Source organism: Talpa occidentalis, unplaced genomic scaffold (assembly GCF_014898055.3).
Source record: "Talpa occidentalis isolate TD23 unplaced genomic scaffold, MPIMG_talOcc4v2.1 talOcc4.10, whole genome shotgun sequence".
Lineage (NCBI taxonomy): Eukaryota > Metazoa > Chordata > Mammalia > Eulipotyphla > Talpidae > Talpa > Talpa occidentalis.
This window is the reverse complement of record NW_023600993.1, coordinates 55,994,000-56,014,935: the sequence shown is the minus strand read 5'-3', so window position 1 is coordinate 56,014,935 and position 20,936 is coordinate 55,994,000. Positions and strand designations below refer to the sequence as shown.

Sequence of the window (20,936 nt, the reverse complement as noted above, 5' to 3'; positions counted from 1 at the left end):
CATCCAAGTCTTTTATCTACTTTGAGTTGATTTTACTGTATGGTGTGAGATAGTGAAGATAGGTCTAGGTTTCATTCTTTCACATGTGGGAGTTCAATATTTCCAACACCATTATGAAGAGGCTTCCTTGTTCCAGTATATATATTTTGATCATTTGTTGTAGATTAGTTGTCCACAAATGTGTGATTTTTTTCTATTCCATTGGTCTATGTGTCTGTTTTTGTTCCAGTACCATGATTTTTAATTATTATGGCTTTGTGCATATTTTGAAGCCTGAAGTGTGAGGCCATCAGTCTCCCTCTTTATTGTCAGGATTGCTTTGGCTGTTCTGGACATCTGTGGTTCCATATGCATTTCAGTAAAGTTTATTGTATTTCTTTGAAAAGTGCCATTTAAACTTTGATAGGGATTGCATTGAATCTGTATACTGCTTTAGGTAGGATGGCCATTTTGACAATGTTGATTTTTTCCTATCCATGAACAGGAATATAGTTCTATCCCTTTGTGTCTTCTTGCTTTCATTTCACTATGCTTTACAGTTTTCCTTGTACAAGTTTTCACTTCCTCTGTTAAGATTATCCTCCAGGTATCTATTTTTCTGTTGTGACATTGTAAAGGAATGTTTTCTTAATTTCTCTTTTCTTCCTGCTGGTTGTTTGAATATAAAAGGCAATGATTTCTGTTGTGTTTCATTTGCTCTGAAGTTTTGGTCATGGAGTGGTTTCCCTATGTTTTCTTCTCTATATTTTATGATTTCGGACCTTACATCCAAGTCTTTTATCTATTTTGAGTAGATTTTACTGTGGTGTGAGAGAGTGGTATACCGACCCTGCAACTTTGCTTATTTGCTTATTTTTTCATTAGAGTCTTTGGGATTCTCTATGTATTTTATCATATCATCTACAAATAATAGCTTTATTATTTATCATTTGATTCTTTTTATAGCTTATCTTGCCTAACTTCTCCAGCTAGGACTTCTAATACTATTTGAATAGCAGTAGAGAGAGTGGACATCCTTGTCTTATACCAAATTTTTAGTGGAAAAGCTTTCAGTTTTCACCATTGAGAATGATACAAGCTGAGCGTTTGTCATATATGGCCTTTATATGTTAAGATATGTTCCACTTACACCCAGTTTTTCAAGAGTTTTCATTATTAATGGATTCTGAATCTTACAACTGCTTTTCTCAACATCTATTGCTATGATCACAGTGGTTTTTACTTTCCTTTTTGTTGATGTGTGAGTTACACTGATTGACTGTCGATGTTGAAACATCGTGTGTTCCTGGTATATATGTTACATGGTTATGATGTATAATCCTTTTATGCATTGTTGGATTTAGTTTGCTAAATTTTTATTAAGGATTGTTGCCTCTGTGATCACTTGGGCAAATGGTTTGCTGTCATTGTGTGTTTGAATCAGCACAATGTTGGCCTCATTATATGTATTTGGAAGTATTCCTGCTTAATTTGTTGAGAGTTCAAGCAGAATAGGTGTTAGTTCATCTTTGAAAGTGTGGTAGAAATTGCTTGTGAAGCATTTGGTCCTGGACTTCTGTTTTTTTGGTAAAGTCTTGATTTCTGTTCAATTTCCTCCTGTTTGTGATTCATCTGTTCAGGGCTTTTTTCTTTTATAACTCCATCATGGATGACTGTATAATGTTAAGAATGCTTCCATCTTGTCTAGGTTGTCAAACTTGTTTCCATATAAATGTTCATAATAATCTGATTATCCTTTGAATTCTGCAGTCTGTTGTAATTTTCTTTCTCTTTCATTTGATTTTTTTACTCTCCTCTTTTTCTAATAAGCTGGTCTATTTATTCATTTTTTCAAAGAATCAGCTTTCGGTTTTACTGATCTGTTGGACTATCTTTTCAATTTCCATTTCATTTACAGAAATAGATTTCTTCCTCCTTCTGCTGAATTTTAGGTTTTTAAATCTTTTCAAGTTCCTTGAGATGAGAGGCAAGGTTGTTGATTTGGGCTCTTCCTTTCTTGATGTGGGCCTGTATTGCTACATACTTCCCTCTTAATACTGTTTTTGCTGTTCCCATCATTCTGAAAGTTTGTGCCCTCATTATTATTTCTCTTAAGAGAAATAATACTTTTTGATTTCTTCTTTGATTTCCTCATTAACCCAGTGGCCTTTCAGTAGTGGGTTGTATAATCAATGCATTAGAGTACTTCATTATTTTATTTTGTAGTTGAGTTGTTTTCTCTAATGTCTATTTTCAGATTTAATAGTAATAGTCTGATGTATTTTGATGTTCCTTCATTAGTAAGTATATATTGATGAGTATTATCTCTTCCTGCTATATTGTTCCCTTAATCATTGTATAGTGTCCATCCTTGTCTCTGGTTACCTTTTTAACATGGAAGTGCATTTTATCTGACATTAAGTATGGCTGTCCATGCCTTCCTTTGGTGTCATTTGCTTACATAATTGTTTTCCATCCTTAAGTAAGTGTATGTTTATCCTTGGAACTTAGGTGTGCTTCCTGGAGGCAGCAGAAGGTTGGATTCTGTTTCCTGATCCAACTCATAACTCTGTGTCTTTTTATTGATGAGTTTATAGTACATTTACATTTGGGGTGATTACTGACATATGAAAGTTTGCTGCTGCCATTTCATCCTTAATTTTGTGATTCTATTTAATTGCTTGTTCAGCTTTTTTGAGTGTTTATTCCTCTCTTTAGTTTAATTACTAAGGCTTCACTCAATATTCCTTGGAGAGGGGCATTTAGTGGTTAAAAACTCCCTGAGATTCTGTTTGTCTGAGAAGGTCTTTGTTTCTCTCACATATGTGAAGAAGAGTTTTGCAGGATAGAGTATTCTTGGTTAGCAATTTTTATCTTGAAGTATTTGAATTACTCATTCTAATATCTTCTTGCCCATAGTGTTTCTTCAGAGAAGCCTGATGTTAGCCTAGTCAAGATTCCTTTATAGGTCATTTGTTTCTTCCTTTTTATCAATTTCATTATTTTTCTTTGTCATGGTCTCAGAAGTTTTACTACTATATCTACTATATATCTTTTTAAAAAGATTTATTTATTCATGCATACAAGAACTGGGTACAGGCCAGAGGGGGTTGGGGGGGGGTAAGAGGATTCACCAGAGACAGAGTGGGGAACAGAACAGGCAGCTCAATGGAATACACTGCTGAGGGAGCAGCGGGCGAGTCAGGAGAGGTCTGCTGCACCATGTGGGTTGCTTCCTGACTGGGGATCGAATTTGTGCTGCAGTGGCTTCAGATTGCTTCATAGGTTGCATCTTAACCCTTGAGCCACCAGGGAAGACCCCTATATCTACTACATCTCTTACTGTAGGTCTTTTTTTTTTTTTTTTTTTGCTTAGGTGTTAGGTAACCTGGTGTTCTGTTAGCTTCCTGTGTTTTTATGTTCAGTTCCCTCTCCAAGTTTGTGAAGTTTTCTTCCATTATTTTTTTTTTTTAAGATTGATTTATTTATTTATACAAGCACTGGGTACATACAGTCAGAAGTGCGGGAGGGTGAGAGAATTCACCAGAGCCGGAGCGGGGAACAGAACAGGCAGACTGACTAAGAAATAATACACTGCTGAGGGGAGCAGCGGGCAGCAGGAGAGGTCTGTGCGCCATGTGGGACCCTCACCCGTTGGCCAGGGATTGAACAGGCGCTGCAGAGGCTGCAGGCAGCTTTGCAGCCCAGCGCTCAACCGCTGCACCACCGGGAGGCCCTTCTTCCATTATTTTTTAAAATAATTTTCCAGTTCCCTTATCTCTCTCTTTCTGAGATACCCATGGCATCAGATAATTCTCCAAGTCTTTCTTCATTTTTTTAGCTTTGTATCTCTCTTTTTTCTATTTTGATTTTTTCCCCATTTGACTCTTTGATCTTACTTATTTATTTTTGCATTAGTTTAGTCTACTTCTTTGACTTTCTAAGAATGTTTCATCTCCTCCACTTACCTTTCCACTTTTTTGAATTTCTACTATTTTCTTACTTAGAGGTTCAAATTTGATCATAACTCAGACAGTTTAGAGATATGCAGGAAAACTCAAAAAAGAAATGAATGCTATGAAAAACAGAGTTTTCTTTGTATTGCTCCAATTCTTTGATTTTCTAATAATATGGCAGTTTTTACTTCTGCATCTGATAGGAATAAAAGCTCTTCCATGTCTTTGTGAGTTGGTCCTGGATATTTGTTTTCTCTCTCCATGATCTACTGTTCCCCTGAGGACTTGCTTGGCCATTTGCATTTCTGTTTCTCTCCCATCATTTACTTTCAGTTTGTTCTGTAGTAGGAAACTTTGTTGTGTGTGGGTCCTCCTTTTCCGCTGTTTAGGGTGTTTACCAGTTGGTGGGCATGGCAGTTGGTGCTTGTGGGGTTTGGTGTGGTGCTAGAAATTCACTCCAAGTCTACTTGGGTCCAGGATCCAGGCATTGCAGCATCTGGGTCTGGGCAGGGGCTAGGGCAGGAATGAGAGCAGCCCTGCAGCTCACCTCTAGGTTCACTGGGGCCAGTATCTGAGCATCACAGTACCCACATCTGAGGACTAGGGAGTTGAAAACCTTTTTCTAATGGTCTAAACACATGAGTTCTAGCCAAGTTCCTCATAGGTACATGGCTCAGCTCTTTGCTTTGATCCTTAAACAAAAGTTCCTTTTCTCCTAGAAGGTCTGAAATTTTCTTATGAATAACAGAGGGATGAAGTCTCAGAGTGAGTGCACCATGAATCTGTAAAGGCCCAGCGGCCAGTTCAACACATTGCTGACCACTCTTTCAACTGACCTAATCTGGTTCAGTTCTGGTTCCTGCACAGAAATGCTCATGGCCAGTAGCCCTGGGTCTTGGCATCAAGCTGGCCAATTTTGTCTTTTTTCAATCTCTTGCCTCAGACTCTTAAGCTATCTATCCTGCCCCATGGACAGCCTTTGGAGTTCCTCCCTCTCCTATTTGTGCTTCCTATCCTCTAAAATCAATAGCATTAGATGGACCAACTGCAGCTCTCTAAAAAGCCTTTCACTTCAAAATCACAAACTTAGAAAAATGTTCAGGCTCATGAGAAGGGGAGGGTGAACTTTCAGAAAGGGGTTAGTGCAGCTGGACAAACCCTGCAGGAGTAGGCCATATCAGTGCACGGGAGGTGCTATGTCAAAATCTGGGCTACCTTGTGTTTAATGTCACCAACAGGTCTATCTCTAGCATTTTCAGCAAAGGAAACTGATTCCAGGCAGGCAGCACCCATTTCCTGAATTCTGAGGACATATGTATTTGGTGAAATCATGTGTTTTCATTTGGAATACTATCTCTAGAAACGGAAGGTCTGGGTCAGATTTTGCTTTACAGTCATGTGCGAAAGTCACTTAGCCTTCCTGAGCCTTGATTTCTCTGATATAGGAAAGCAGGTAACCAGCCACCCTGCCCTCTTTGGTCAACTTTATGGAAATCTTACAAGTGAAAAAAATCCATCCTGGGACAGCCCCATGCTAGGTACACTGATGAGGTCTCAGTATTTGCTATTTTTTCCCAGTTCATGTTTCTGCATGTCTCGTGCTATCTGTCCCCACTGGGCACACGGATTCCCAACACTAGGGATAACTATGATGGGCTTTAGAAATTAGCATCCATTTGTCATACCTTCATTTGAAATTATGTGAATACAGTAATCTCATTTGAAGTTGGAAATTTCAAAATTTACCACACTAAATGCCACTCGACACGTGAAAATCAAAGAGCTAGAAATGCAGTCTGAATGCATAGCATTTCTATTTTAAAAAGTCAAAAAGTTACTGATGTAAAGTTAACAAATAAAACTAGATTTAACCTTTCTAAGAGTGGCTGTTTTCAAGAACAAGTAAAATTAACACTGGGTCTGCCAGTCATGACAGTGGAGATAGAAGGGAAAGAAACATTTGGAGACAAAGGTTGGGATGTGAGAAAGAAATGTAGGACTGGGAAAAACTGAGTCTTCCCCCTGATCATGATGTGCAGGGCTGCCAAGCTCACCCTGTGGCCCCAAACATGTAGACCAGCAAGTCAGAACACAATCCTTGCTAGTGTGGACTCCCCAATCCATGACACAAACACACAACCTACCAATACTCTCCTGACCTGAGGGAAGCTCCACACTGGGAGAAAAGCATCACATCTCCTGTTCATTTATTTAATCACTCTCAGTCACAACTCCTTGTATCCTTGGGCAGGCTCCCAGAACTCCCAACAGTGCCTAGCACACGAGGTGCTCAAATGCATTCCTACTATGAAGACAACATGTTCTACCTTCCAGGAGAGCATGGGGGCAAAATGCCTCCATTTCCTGACTAGCCATGCTAGGAGAATAGGCAGCAGCCATGCACATACCAACCCACATGTTGTGTAGGTATACAACACATACACACATGCACTTCTCTAGATATGCAGGTATAGGATACACTCATGAGTATTCCTGAATTAGGTGAAACACAGGTACATGTACATACCTGGACCCGGGTGATGTGCAGGTACAGAACACAGGTCACCAGGAAACAGATGCAGAACACCAACAGAAGCAGGAGGGCCAGACTCCTAGATATAGAAGACATACAGTTACTGTGAGCTGGGCAAGGTGAAGCGTGCCCTAAAGGTGCCTGGGAATCAACCCACATCCCACACTCTACCCAGCATGTCACCCAGCCCTCAGGAAGAAGCAGAACCTCAGGAAGAAGCATCAAGTCTCCGGGGTCTTGCCTAAGCTGGTTCTCTTCCCGTGTCCACTCCCAAGTTCTACCCCTGTAGCTTGCAGGATCCCCAGTCCTGAGAACTTCCTAGAGGTGCCTTCCTCAAGAAGCACTAAAGTTGCACCGACGTGGCCACTGGACTCTGCTCTTTTACTGTACTTTGTCTGGGAAGGGGTTCCCTAGAAAAGGTTTGATCCCATATAGGTCCATCAAGGCAGTGACCCTCACCGTGTGCTCACATTGTCTGGGGTGGGGGGTGGGGGGGAGGGGGAACAGGACAGTTTCTATGTGTTTTTCTTGAATCTCTCAGGAGAATTACTCCAATAAGGAAATTTATTAAGAAAGGATGTTGGCAGGGTGGGGGGTACAGAGTGAAGGTTTTCTGGGGTCTTCTTTGATTAAAAAAAAAACCTGCCAAATTAAAATCACAGTTTTCTTCCTTTTCAAGGGTCACTTTTCCTCATTTTAATATTTCTGAAAAATGCCATGCACCTAGAAACCAAGTATCCATTAGGTGTGCTGTAGGTTTTTTCCCTCAGAAACTATCATGACGTCTTTGGTGCGTGGTCAAAGACATGGATAATACAAGTGTCTTAGAAGTAAGTAAATTAAAAATTGAAAATCAAGAGTACCAGTCCCATACAACTTGGCATAAAGGCTTGCTCAACTAGTTACTTGAATAAATGGAGAAGTGGTACGTGGCTCATGCATCCCCAAACACTGGGCATGACAGGAGACTAACCTTGGGAGTCAAACTTGAATATAAAGAAATTCCCAATAACTTCATCTTATGGCAGGACACAGGACAACACTTACTGTGGGATTATGAGAAGGTAGACAAGGCCAAATAAGGCAGCCAGAATGAGGGCAAGCACGACGGCACTGGTGAAATACTCGTCCTGAAGCTGGTGGTACTATGGGATACAGAATTGACCATCAGTGGCCCAGCTTCCAGGAGACATGCAGACTCTGTCTTCCCAGGGATACCGAGGATGCTCAGAACCATTATGGGTGGAGAAGGACAGTGCCCATGCCCACACAGACCAGGAGAAGGGCCAGCAAGTGTAGCTGCATCTGGGGCCCGGCATCTCTGGTCACTGAGACGGATGACCTACCTTTCGCTCTCGCTCGGCTTGCTTATACTTCAGAGTGAAGAAGTTCAGGTCAGCCATCTCCAGCTCTGTCTGGCGGGCTTCCAGGAGGCGGCCAATGTACCTGTTAACACGTGTGCCCGGGGTGGTATAGACAACATTCGTAGAGAAAGATGAGCGGTTTCTGAGTTTCTCTGAAGTTGTTCTCAATGCCCTCCGCTGCAGCCATTGTGAAAAGAAAGGGAGATAATCAAATTCTCCATTTACTGAAGAAAAGAACTCATGCTCCCTCCACTCTGCGTCACTGCCCTCTGCAGAGTTAGGCTGCACTTGGGGATCTGAGATGTAATTGTAGGTTCACCACCAGCTGGTAGGGAGATCCCCAAGCCAGTTACAGTGCCACTGCTGTGCAGGTCCCCCTTCTGTAATGGGGTGCCATGGCACCTATGTGGTAGTACTGTGAGGAGGGCTGCAGGGCCCCACATGTGCCATGGGTGGGTCAGTGTCCAGCACAGAACAGTGATACAAACACTGGTTCTTTGAAAATACCAATAAAGTTGGCAAACCTACAGCAAGAGTGACCAAGAAAAATAGAGAAAAGACGCTAACAAATTCAGAATGCAGAGTAAGTTTACAATGGACCTTGAGACACACATACTATAATTTACCCAGAATGAAAGATAATGGGAATAGCCCTATAATAACTAAAGAATTTGAATTCATAACTTTACAGTTCCTGAGAAAGTGTTCTCCAAATAGTTTCACTTGAGAATTCTATCAGACATTTAGAGAATAACACCAATTCTACACATTCTCTATCAGGAAACAGAAGAGGGACAACACTTTTCAAAGTTAGTATTATCCTGGTATCAGAATTAAAGATAGCAAAAAAAAAAAAAAAAAAGGAAAACTATAGGAAATACCTCTCATGAATACAAATGCAAAAACCTTTCATAAAATATTAGCAAACAGAATTCAGCAATATATAACTAGAAATATATGACATGACCATTTTTAGGATTGCAAAACTGGTTAAATATTTCAATTTCAATGTAACCCACCATACCCCATGGTCATATCAATTGATACAGAAAAAGCATTGGACAAAATTCAATACCCATTCATGCAAAGAATGGTGAGAAAACCATGGGGACTTCCCCAACTGGATAAACAGCATCTGTAGAATATGTACTCCACACTCACTGCTGAAAGACTGAATGCTTCCCTGCCAGCTCTGGATGAAGGCAGATATACTCTTATTCACACAGGACTAACTAGAACTTCCAGCCAGTACAATAAAGTAAGAAAATGAAATGAAAGGTAAACAAATCAGAAAGAAAGCTGTCTCTATTTGCAGATGATATGATGATCTACATAGAAAGGGAAGGGGAGAATCCTAGAATGAACAAGTGTGTTTTAAAAGATCACAGGACATGATATCAACATTAAAAATCCAGTGGCATTTCTTTATAGTAGCAGAGGATGTGAAGACCAAAATTAAAATATAGTACTATCCACAATCACTAAGAAAATGGACTAGTAGACATAAATCTAAAAAAAAAAAAAAATCAATCTTGTATGCCCACAACTATACAGCACTGATTAAAGAAATCAAAGATCTCAATAAATAAAGACACTTAACATGGTTTGGATTAAAAGGTTCAGTGATGACAAGGTTCCCCATTTTGACACACAAAGATTTAACATACTTCCAGTCAACATCCCAGAAAGATTTTTTTTGTAGACAAAATTATTCTAAATATTAAATGAAAAGGTAATGAGACTAGGATAGCTCATTCTTTATCAAAAAAAAAAAGGGGGGGCGGAGCAACATGGCAGCGAGGAGACGCTGCGAGTAAGATCTCCCATTAAAAAAAGTTAATAGGGAGGAAAAGCGGCAGGTCCCAGTGAGAACCGGGACACGGAAGATAAACAGGTGACGCCAGCAAACTGCCCGAAGAAGAAAGTGGCCATAAAAGAGGACCAGAAGGGAGGGAAGCGCAGAACCCTGCTCCCCTCCCCCACCCACAGAGGCGGCACTCTCCGACCGGCAGAGAGGAGGAAAAGAACAAACTAAAACGGCCAACAAGAACAAACGACGCAGCAAGCGGGACCGTGAGTGGAAAGGAACTATTGCAGCCACCACACCCCGTGAACGGGAGCTGTGGAGAACCCCGCAGGATCCGCCGCGGAGGTGAGCGAACGGCTCCGGGCGCCATTGAAGAGAGACCCCGCCCCCGGGGAGGAGACCAGCACCAGCACACAGCCCCGGGCCTCCTGGTAAGCTTGGGCGGAAAGGCAGCGCGCTGGAAAAACAGCGCGGATCGCTGTCAGGATTGCGTGGAACAGCAGCGCGCTGGAAAACCAAGTGCAGATCGGAATCGGGATCGCGCGCGGAAAAGCAGTGCAGTTGAAAAGCAAACGCGGATCCAGATCGCAGCTGCCCAGGTCCCTGCGCCTGCGACCTAGGCTTGCGGGAGACGCGCGGAGGCCCTCACTGAGTGAGCAGGCCCAGGCGCCCAGGCACGGGAGCGGGATTCAAAAGGCGCCATTCCCGCGCCACTGAACTCGGCTACAGCCTGAGTCCTGGAACTGAGGGCTTTGGAACTGACACCCGGGGCACGAAACTAGGGGCGTGGGTTCCCCATGATGGTGGGGCACAAGGCAGACACAGCACCCCAAAGCCGTTGAGGTTTACCCTACCATTCCCGCTCTATTCCCTGTCCCACGGGGTGGAAAATCAGCTCCCAAGGGCTCCAGGAGAGATCTCTGGCGCCACCTAGCGACTTGAAGCCAGCAGAGGCGCCTAGAGGAGCCAGTGGCCAGCTGGGGAGTTAACCCACGCCGGGCCCCTTCCGACCAGTAGTCTGAGCCCACAGGGGGAGCGAGCACCCACAGCCGGGGCAGACCAGGCGCGCAGAAGAGTGTGCCTGAGACCGGATGCACAGGGAGTGTGTCCCACATCACCATCTTAGAACAGGGACATTTCTTCAGTAAAGACTACCTGCAGAAGGCTTCCTCAGGAGCCAGAGGTGAGCGGGGGAAGTTCGCCCACGCCAGACCCCCTCTGGCCTGCAGTCCAAGCCCAGAGGGGAGCAGGAACCCACCGCCGGGGCAGACCAGGCGCACAGGGGAGTGTGTCCCCACATCGGCATTTTAGAACAGGGACCTTTCTCCAGTAAAGACTGCTTGAAACTGACAGATGACTCCTGGAGGAACCAGAGGAGAGCAGAGAAGCTCACCCAGATGCCGGCCAGTCCCAACTACACAGTGTCCCAACGCATACGGCAAATTAGAAAACAGACAGTAGGGAGGAGAAGAACCACACGCAACCTAGCAACTCCCCAGGGAAAAAGCACACCACAAAAGAAAAGCAGCCCCAGATTGCAACGACAGTAACTTGGAAGAACTTCTGAGCCTTCCAGAAGAGATTTAAAATTGCCGTGATTAAAAAACTGACAGAAGTCATAAAGGAAAACAATGATAAGGGAAAAATAATCAACGATCAGAAGAATGCAATTGAGTCCCTAGACAGGGAAAACAATGGTCAGAAGAATGAAATTGAGTCCCTAAAGAGGAAGTAAAAGAAATGCAGGAGATCAAAGAATTAATGGAAGAACTAAAGAATTCTGGGAAAAGCAATGAAAGCAGAATAGATGAAATGGAAGAACGAATAAGTAATCTTGAAGACACAGAAATAAAAAGAACAAAACAGAAAAGGAAAGAGAAGTACGAAGGAAAAAACGAAGAAAGACTTCGGGAACTATCTGACTCCATGAGGAAAGGAAATATAAGAGTTATAGGAATACCAGAAGGAGAGGAGAGAGATGTAGGAACAGAGAAAATATTCAAAGAGATAATTGAAGAGAACTTCCCAAATGTGAAGAAGGAGCTGAAAATTGATATACAAGAAGCAAGAAGAACACCAAACTTCCACGACGAAAGGAAAAATACAGCAAGACACATAATAGTAAAGCTCCCAAGAATCCAGGACAAGGAAAAAATAATGAAGCTGGCAAGAGGGAAGAAACAGATAACATTCAAAGGAAAGCCAATCAGGCTGACATCAGACTTCTCCGAAGAAACACTACGGGCAAGGAGAGAATGGAGGGACATAGTCAACAGACTCCAAGAAAACAGATGCAACCAAGAATTCTCTATCCCGCAAAGCTCTCCTTTCTCTTTGAAGAAAGAATATGGACCTCCCAGACAAACAGAAACTCCGGAATTTCATTGCAACTAAACCCCCACTCCAAAAAATACTACAAGGAGTCCTAAAGCCAGAACCTCAGAGGGACGAATAACAATGAAAGAAGGCCAAAAAAAAAAAAAAGTTATTAAAAGAATAAATAAATAAAATCAAAGAAAGACAAACACAATGGCAATACAGATGCTAACATATCAATATTAACTCTAAATGTAAATGGACTAAACTCTTCAATAAAAAGACACAGAGTTGCAGCCTGGATTAAGAAACAAAACCAACCTTTTGCTGTCTCCAGGAAACACATTTAGCTACAAAAGATAAAAATAGGCTCAAAGTTAAAGGATGGAAAACAATCCTACAAGCAAATGGACCAAAAAAGAAAGCAGGAACAGCTATACTTATATCAGATAAAACAGATTTCAAACTCAAAAAGATAAAAAGAGACCCCAATGGTCACTACATTATGATCAAGGGGACAATACTTCAAGAAGAAATAACACTCATTAACATATACTCACCAAACGAAAGAGCACCAAAATATATCAGACAACTGTTGTCCTCTCTGAAAACAGACATCAGAGAAAACACATACGTAGTGGGAGACTTCAACACACCACTATCAACAATGGATAGATCAACAAGACAAAAAATAAGTAAAGAAACTAAAGCTCCAAATAAGGACCTAGAGCATTTGGGCTTAACAGACATCTATAGAACACTAAACCCAAAAAAAACGGAGTACACATTTATCTCAAGTGCACAAGGATCATTCTCCAGGATCGATCACATACTGGGGCACAAGACAAACATCAACAGATACACCAAGATTGAAATCATATCAACCATCTTTTCTGACCATGAAGGCATCAAACTAGAAATAAACCATAAAAAGAAGGCAAGGAACTTTCCTACCTCATGGAGATTAAAAACCACACTACTGGAAGACCACTGGACTAATGAGGAGATCAAAGAAGAAATTAAAAAATTTTTTGAATTGAACGACAAGGAGGACACCAATATCCTAAATGTATGGGATGCAGCAAAAGCAGTAATAAGAGGAAAATATATAGCAATAGAAGCTCACATCAAGAAACAAGAAAGAACTCAAAGAAACAACCTAATCTCGAAGCTCAAAGATCTAGAAAAAGAACAACAAAAAAACCCCAAAACCAGTAGAAGAAAAGAAATAATAAAAACAAAAGCAGAAATAAATGAAATTGAAACTAAAAAAACAATCCAAAAGATCAATGAAACCAAGAGCTGGTTCTTTGAAAAAATCAATAAAATAGACAAACCCTAGCCAGGCTCACAAAGGAAAAAAAGAGAAAGCACAAATAAACAGGATCATCAATGAAAGAGGAGAAATCACAACGGACACAGCAGAAATCAAAAGAATAATCAGTAACTACTATGAACAGTTATATGGAAACAAGTTTAACAATCTAGAGGAGATGGACAAATTCCTACAACTCTACAATCACCCAAAGCTAGATAAAGAAGAAATAGAACACCTAAACAGACCAATTACAAGCAGCGAAATTGAAATGGTAATCAAAAACCTCCCCAAAAACAAAAGCCCAGGACCTGATGGATTTACAAATGAATTCTACCAAACATTCAGAGACGAATTAGTGCCTATCCTTCACAAACTCTTCCAAAAAATTGAGAAGGAAGGGACAATACCAAACACATTCTATGAAGCCAACATTACACTAATACCAAAACCAAACAAGGACAACACAAAAAAGGAAAACTACAGGCCAATCTCCCTAATGAACACTGATGCAAAAATCCTCAATAAAATTTTAGCTATCAGAATCCAACAATGCATCCATAAGATAATTCACCACGACCAAGTAGGATTCATTCCAGGGACACAAGGATGGTTTAACATCCGAAAATCAATCAACGTTATCCAACACATCAACAAAAAGAAATATAAAAACCATATGATAATATCAATAGATGCTGAGAAAGCTTTCGACAAAGTGCAACACCCATTCATGATAAAAGCCCTTGAAATTCTTGGGATACAAGGAACATACCTCAACATCATAAAGGCCATCTATGACAAGCCAACAGCCAGTATCATTCTCAATGGTGAAAAGCTGAAAGCAATTCCATTAAGATCTGGAACAAGACAAGGATGTCCACTCTCACCACTGCTTTTCAATATAATACTGGAAGTCCTAGCCAGAGCAATAAGACAAGAGAAAGACATCCAAGGAATCCAAATAGGAAAAGAAGAAGTCAAACTATCACTATTTGCAGATGATATGATAATATACATAGAGAACCCCAAAAACTCCACAGAAAAACTAATTCAACTCATCAATCAGTTCAGTAAAGTGGCAGGATACAAAATCAACACGCAAAAGTCAGTAGCCTTCCTATACACAAACAATAAATCTGAAGAAGAAGAAATCAAAAAAACCATCCCTTTTTTTATTGAAACAAAAAAAATCAAATATTTGGGAATAAATCTAACAAAAGAGGTAAAGGACATATACAAAGAAAACTATAAAACACTGTTAAAAGAAATAGAAGAAGACACAAAGAAATGGAAAGACATCCCCTGCTCATGGATTGGAAGAATAAACATTATTAAAATGGCCATCCTTCCAAAAGCAATATACAGATTCAATGCTATTCCAATCAAAATTTCAATGTCATTCTTCAAAGAAATAGAACAATTATTGATGAAATTCATATAGAATCACAAAAAACCCCGAATAGCCAAAGCTCTCCTGAAAAAAAAAGAAGGGAATGGAGGCATCACACTCCCAGACTTCAAACTCTACTACAAAGCCATAATCATCAAAACTGCATGGTATTGGAACAAGAACAGACATACAGACCAATGGAATCGAATAGAAAATCCAGAAATAAACCCACAGATTTATGGTCAACTAATCTTTGACAAAGGAGCAAAGACTATGCATTGGAGCAAAGAAAGTTTGTTCAATAAATGGTGCTGGGAAAACTGGGTCGCTACATGCAAAAGAATGAAGCTTGACCACTACCTCACACCATACACAAAAATCAACTCAAAATGGATTAAAGAACTAGACATAAGACCTGAAACCATAAAATATATAGAAGGAAATATAGGCGAAACACTACGTGATTTGCACATCAAAGACATCTTTACAGACACATCACCCAAAGCAGTGATAGTGAAGGCGAAGATAAACAGCTGGGACTACATCAAATTAAAGAGCTTCTGCATAGCAAAAGAGACAATAACAAAAACAAAGAGAAACCCCAGCAACTGGGAGAACATTTTTGCACCCAATACTAATGATAAAGGACTGATCACAAAAATCTGCAAAGAGCTGATGAGACTTAACAACAACAAAGAAAAGAATCCAGTCAAAAAATGGGCAGAAGAGCTAAAAAGAAACTTCTCTGAAGAGGAAATGCAAATGGCCAACAGGCATATGAAAAAATGTTCAACATCACTTGTAATCAGGGAAATGCAAATCAAAACTACTATGAGATACCATCTTACACCAGTGAGAATGGCACATATTAAAAAAACTAGCAACAACAAATGTTGGCGAGGGTGTGGAGAAAAAGGAACTCTTCTGCACTGTTGGTGGGAGTGCAAACTGGTCCAACCACTGTGGAGAGCTGTGTGGAGATTTCTGGACCTACTAAACATAGAGCTTCCATATGATCCAGCAATTCCACTCCTAGGTATTTACCCAAAGGACACAGAAACATCAATTCCAAAGAACACCTGCACCCCTATGTTTATAGCAGCACTGTTTACAATAGCTAAGCTTTGGAAACAACCCAAATGCCCAAAAATAGATGACTGGATCAAGAAGATGTGGTACATATATACCATGGAATATTACTCAGCATTCAAAAAAGATAAACACATGCAATTTGCAGCAACATGGATGGCACTGGAAGGGATCATGCTCAGCGAAATAAGCCAAAAAGAAAAAGAAAAATACCGGATGGTCTCACTCATAGCAGGAATCTAGAAAACTTAAATAAGGGACCAGGAAAACGAATAACTATAAGAAAGTGAAAATCAAAATCAACAAAAAACTACGAACCAGAGACACTTTTAGGGGGACGGGGGTGGGAAGGGAGGGATTGGGGTCAGAATGGGGGGGCTGCAATTGTATGGGGAATATAAAAATAAAATTTATTATTAAAAACATAAAAAAAAAGGTTTTTTCAATAAATAGTGTTGGAGCAATATCGATAAACAAAAAAAAAAAATGAATGATATCCTCACACTTTATTAAAAAATTAACTCATAATATGTTTAACCATAAATCACAAATGTATAAAACTCTTAGAAGAAAATAATATGTGAAAATCTTTCAGATTTGGGTTATGTAAAGAGTTTTTAAACATGAACAAAATACACAGCTCATTTTAAAAAATCAATAAATTGGGCCTCCCCGGTGGCGCAGCGATTGAGCGCTGGGCTGCAAAGCTGCCCACAGCCTCTGCAGCACCGGTTCGATCCCAGGACGCCAGGGAGGGTCCAGCATGGCACGCAGACCTCTCCTGCAGCGCCCGCTGCTCCCCTCAGCAGTGTACTTCCGTCAGTCTGTCTGTTCTGCTCTGGCTCTGGTGAATTTTCTCAACCTCCCGCACTTTCTGACTGTACCCAGTGCTTGCATAAATAAATAAATAATTTTTTTAAAAAAATTAATAAATTGTACATCTTCAAAATTAAAAAATACTTGCTTTGTGAAAGACCCTGCTAAGAGAGTGAAAATATAAGCTAAAGATTGGGAAAAAATATTTGCAAACCACATACATCACACAAGAAACTAATCAAGAATTTTTTGAGGTCCTCAAAGACAATAATATGAAAAATCAAGTAATCAGATTAGAAAACAAAAGACATAAAGAGACATTTAATAAAGATAAAGAGAGGGCCTCCCCGGTGGTTCAGTGGTTGAGCACTGGGCTGCAAAGCTGCCTGCAGCCTCTGCAGCACCGGTTCTATCCCTGGCCACCAGCGAGGGTCCCACATGGCAAGCAGACCTCTCCTGCCATGCCCGCTGCTCCCCTCAGCAATGTACTTCATCAGTCTGCCTGTTCTGCTCCCCTCTCTGGCTCTGGTGAATTCTCTCACCCACCCGCACTTCTGACTGTACCCAGTGCTTGTATCAATAAATAAATAGATCTTTAAAAATAAAAATAAATAAAGAGAAAGAGAAAATAAAAATGAAGAGATGTCTGAAAACATTAGCCATTAGGAAATGCAAAATAAAATCACAATGGGGCATCACAACAAACTTATTAGAACAGCTAAAATTCTTTCTGAGAAGTGACTGCTCTAAGTGCAGGTGAGGATGCAGAGAAACTGGTACAATTACTCAGGAAGTGGTTAAGAATTTTCCTTAAAAAAGAAAAAAAGAAATACATGATCCATCAAATGCCCAGATGGCTCACCTAGGTATCTCTCCCAGAAAATGAACATTTAAGTCCACCCAAAAATCTGTCCATGAATGTTTATAGCAGTTTTATTTGTAGTAGGAAAAATTGTAAACAACCAAAATGTCCTTCAACAGGTGAGTGATCCATCCAAACCCTGGAATTTTAGCCAGCTATGAAAAGGAAAGAGGTAACACAGGCAACAACCTGGAAGGACCCAAGAGCATAGTATTGAATAAAGAAAGGTCAACTTAAAACGCTACATGGTGTGAGTCCATTCAAGTGACAAAATTACCAGGATGGAGCCAGGGATTAGGAATGGTTGGGAGGAGACAGGAAGTGTGCTCAGGAAGGGGGAGAGGCCTTGGTGGGAATGGAAATGTTCTGCATCCGAAAGAGAGCTGGTGGTTACACTAATCTGCCTCGTGATGAAATGACACAGAACTGCACACACACCACACTTAGTGCCCACCTCCTAGTGTGGATACACTGCCAGTTACACAAGATGTGACCCTGGTGACACTGGGTGAGGGGGATCAGAGTCTGCTCCCACAGGATGCCTAATTCCACAGCTCACACATGTGCATTCAATGCTGTCAGTTCTCCAGAAAGCTCTATACATATTAAACAAGTAAATAAAACTTAAGTCACCCACAATTTTTGCTTGGAAATAAATCATTGAGATTTTGAAGTGCATCCCTCCAGACTTTTCCCTAAACCACTATGTCTGTGAATGTGCATTTTTCAGCAAGGGATCACATTTGGGATTCCACAGGCAGCCCTGCCTCCTCTAGGTCTACGCACAGGAACAAGAACTGTGAGCTGTGAAACCCGCCTTCCAGTTAATGTGTTAGTGCCCTGTGCTCCTGTGAATTCTCCTCCTCCTGGGACCTAACACATTTGTAAATGTTAGAAAAACAACCACCCTGATGCTGTGTCTGTGAGACAGCATGTTGGTTATCCTGCTGTGAGGGGCCCCTGAGAAGGCAAAGACAGGCAGGCACCGCCATCACTGAATTTCAGATGTCTGTGCTTATTTTGTGCTGAGCATCTCATCTGTCCACTGGCCCAGGGTCTGCAGAGACAAAGACGTAGGCAGTACTGACTTCTGGAGTGGACCTGCTCCTCGGCATTCGGGGACCTCAGTCTCTGTTCTGCAGCATTGACCCCACTCACCTCCTCCCTCAGGACATTTTGCTGATCATTTCACTGTGGCTCCTTCAGTGTGGCCACTTCTTAGTGGTGGAATAGCAGTTTCCCCCCATTTCACACTTCGCTCTACTTTGCAACAACGTATATTCAATAACGGACAAAAATTAAGATAAAACTTGTTGGCTGTTTTGATGTGAAATTTCACTTTCAGAGCCTCTTTGTTATCCTGCCAGTAGTTTAAATGCAGGGACCTGACAACGATGGGCTTCCAGGTGAGTGAGTGAGCCGCCAGCCCTCTGGCCTCGCTTCCCCCTCTGTGAAATGGGAATTCTCGTGAGGATCAGGACATCTGTGCTTATAAAGATCCAGAGGCTGCCCAGCCCACAGTGAGCCTGGCATTGGCCATCACCAGTCTTCATGGTAGCAGGAGCACCACCTCTCGCTGTCACACAGCCAAAGTCAGCACCAACAGTTTGGGAGAGTGCTTTCAGCCTCCAAGAGCCCGAGGCCAGCATTGAGGGCCTGTGCTAGGTAGACATGCCTTGAACTTCCTCACAAGCCATAAAATGGGCTCCTGGGAGTCACAGAAGACCCTCAGCTCCATCAGGTCCACTGCAGGAGTGTGAATGCCACCCTGGTCACTGTAGAGCATGTGCCTGGGGATATGAAGCAGCCAGGCCTTATGCTAGGCAAAGGAGTGGGTAGGGAAGCCTGGTCTTCATGCCTCTTCCCCTGTCTCTGACTTCTCAGGCTCACCTTGCTTTCCTTCAGTGGATGTTCAGTCCCCTCCCCTTTCCTCACATGTCTGGGTGCCATTCCTTGGACCCCAAGTCCCTCATTTCAGCTGGTCTCCAAACACAGGAAAGCACTAGGACATTTCCATGAACCAACCAACGCTAGGGCCTCAGAGGCGACTATGGAGCAGAGACAACTGGCAGGCTCCCCTACCAACCCCTTGCCTCAAGGAATCCAGTTCTATAAATGCAGTGGTCTTAGTCCCTATCCCCTCACATCTCAGTGTCATCACGTGCCTGAGTTCTGATCAATGAGCCATAAACAGATGTGCCTTTGGGCATGCAAGGGAACATCCTCAAGGAGAGGGAGTGTACCTCTTGCCTGCCCTGTCTTCTTTCTGCTGGTTAGAAAGTGGACACAATGTCTGGAGTCCCAGTATTTATTTTGGGTTATGAGGCAACAAACTATGCAAGCCATAGTGAAACAGAAGGGGTCAGACCAAGATAATTGTGAAGTTTCCATAGCAGCCCTGACCTGCCCTGTGTCTGAACTGACCTCTCTTGTTCAAGCTGTCATTCTTGGTTCTTTCTTCATATAGGCTATAAAACCCACTGCTGACTGGTAGGCCCTGGAGAACGCACATCTCTCAAGTGGCACTTGGGAAGTTATGGTTAGTCAGCACCTCTAATCCCAATCTGCCCAATCTGTCATCAACCCTCAAGTGCTGAAGGGACCCCCAGACCCCATTAGGTTCCACTTGATGAAACCACTTCACAAATAACTTTCTAGGAACCACTCATCACCCTGAGAACTGGTGACTCTTCTCTATACTTTTCCACAAAGAAGCCATTGTTTAAGTTTTTCCCAGAGAATTTGTCCCCCTGAAACAGGGAGTGGTAGACTAGGCTGAGAGTGGCCAAAAGGGAGGAGCAGCTGACACCTTCCAGGGTCATCCCTTATCAGGCCTGGGGTCCCAGACTCAGCAACGAGGCAGTCACTGAATGAGCTGCCTCCCTTCTAATCTCTGCACGAGTCTGTGTGCTCAGTTGCCTCACTCCTCCCCAGGGACAGGGGTCTGCCATCAGAGCCATGCATACGAGAGTCTCCTCTGGAAGGGTTTTATGGTTTCATCTCTTATATCCAAGTTTTAAATTCATTTTTAATTCATTTTTGTGTATGGAGTTAAACGATCTAGTTTATTTATTTATTTATTTATTTATTTATTTATTTATTTTTTGGGTAAGTGGCTGTCCAGGTTTCCCAACATTATTTGTTGTAGAGACTTTCATTTCTCTATTGTGTGGTATTAGCTCTTGTCATAAATTCACTGTTCATATATGTGTGGGCTTATTTCTGGGTTCTCAATTCTATTCCACTGGTCAGTGCATGTGCTTTTGCTGAAATACCACACTTTTTTGATTATTATTGCTTTGTAGTGTAGTCTGAAGTCAAGGACCATGATATTTCCATGTCTTCTCTTTTTTCAAAATTGCTTTAGCTATTGAGCACATAACAAAATGCTCCCCATCACTTATTATTAGGTGAATGCAAACTAAAACCACAAAATATCACCTCATACCTGTGAGAATGGCCTGTATCCAAAAGACTGGAAAGAACAAGTGTTAGCAAAGGTGTGAAGG

The 20,936-nt window shown here is 41.7% G+C and overlaps 1 protein-coding gene across 3 annotated transcripts in view; it reads right to left on the bottom strand.

Annotated features, from left to right (window-relative positions):
• ADCY1 (adenylate cyclase 1) overlaps positions 1-20,936 on the bottom strand; it is a 165,566-nt gene that overhangs the window by 54,060 nt on the left and 90,570 nt on the right. For all 3 annotated transcript variants that reach the window (XM_037493224.2, XM_054695670.1, XM_054695677.1), the window contains 3 exons: positions 7,815-8,009; positions 7,516-7,613; positions 6,463-6,547 (listed from right to left, as the gene is read on the bottom strand). In XM_037493224.2, coding sequence (XP_037349121.1) covers positions 6,463-6,547; positions 7,516-7,613; positions 7,815-8,009 — 378 coding nt within the window. The remainder of the gene's footprint in view (positions 1-6,462; positions 6,548-7,515; positions 7,614-7,814; positions 8,010-20,936) is intronic.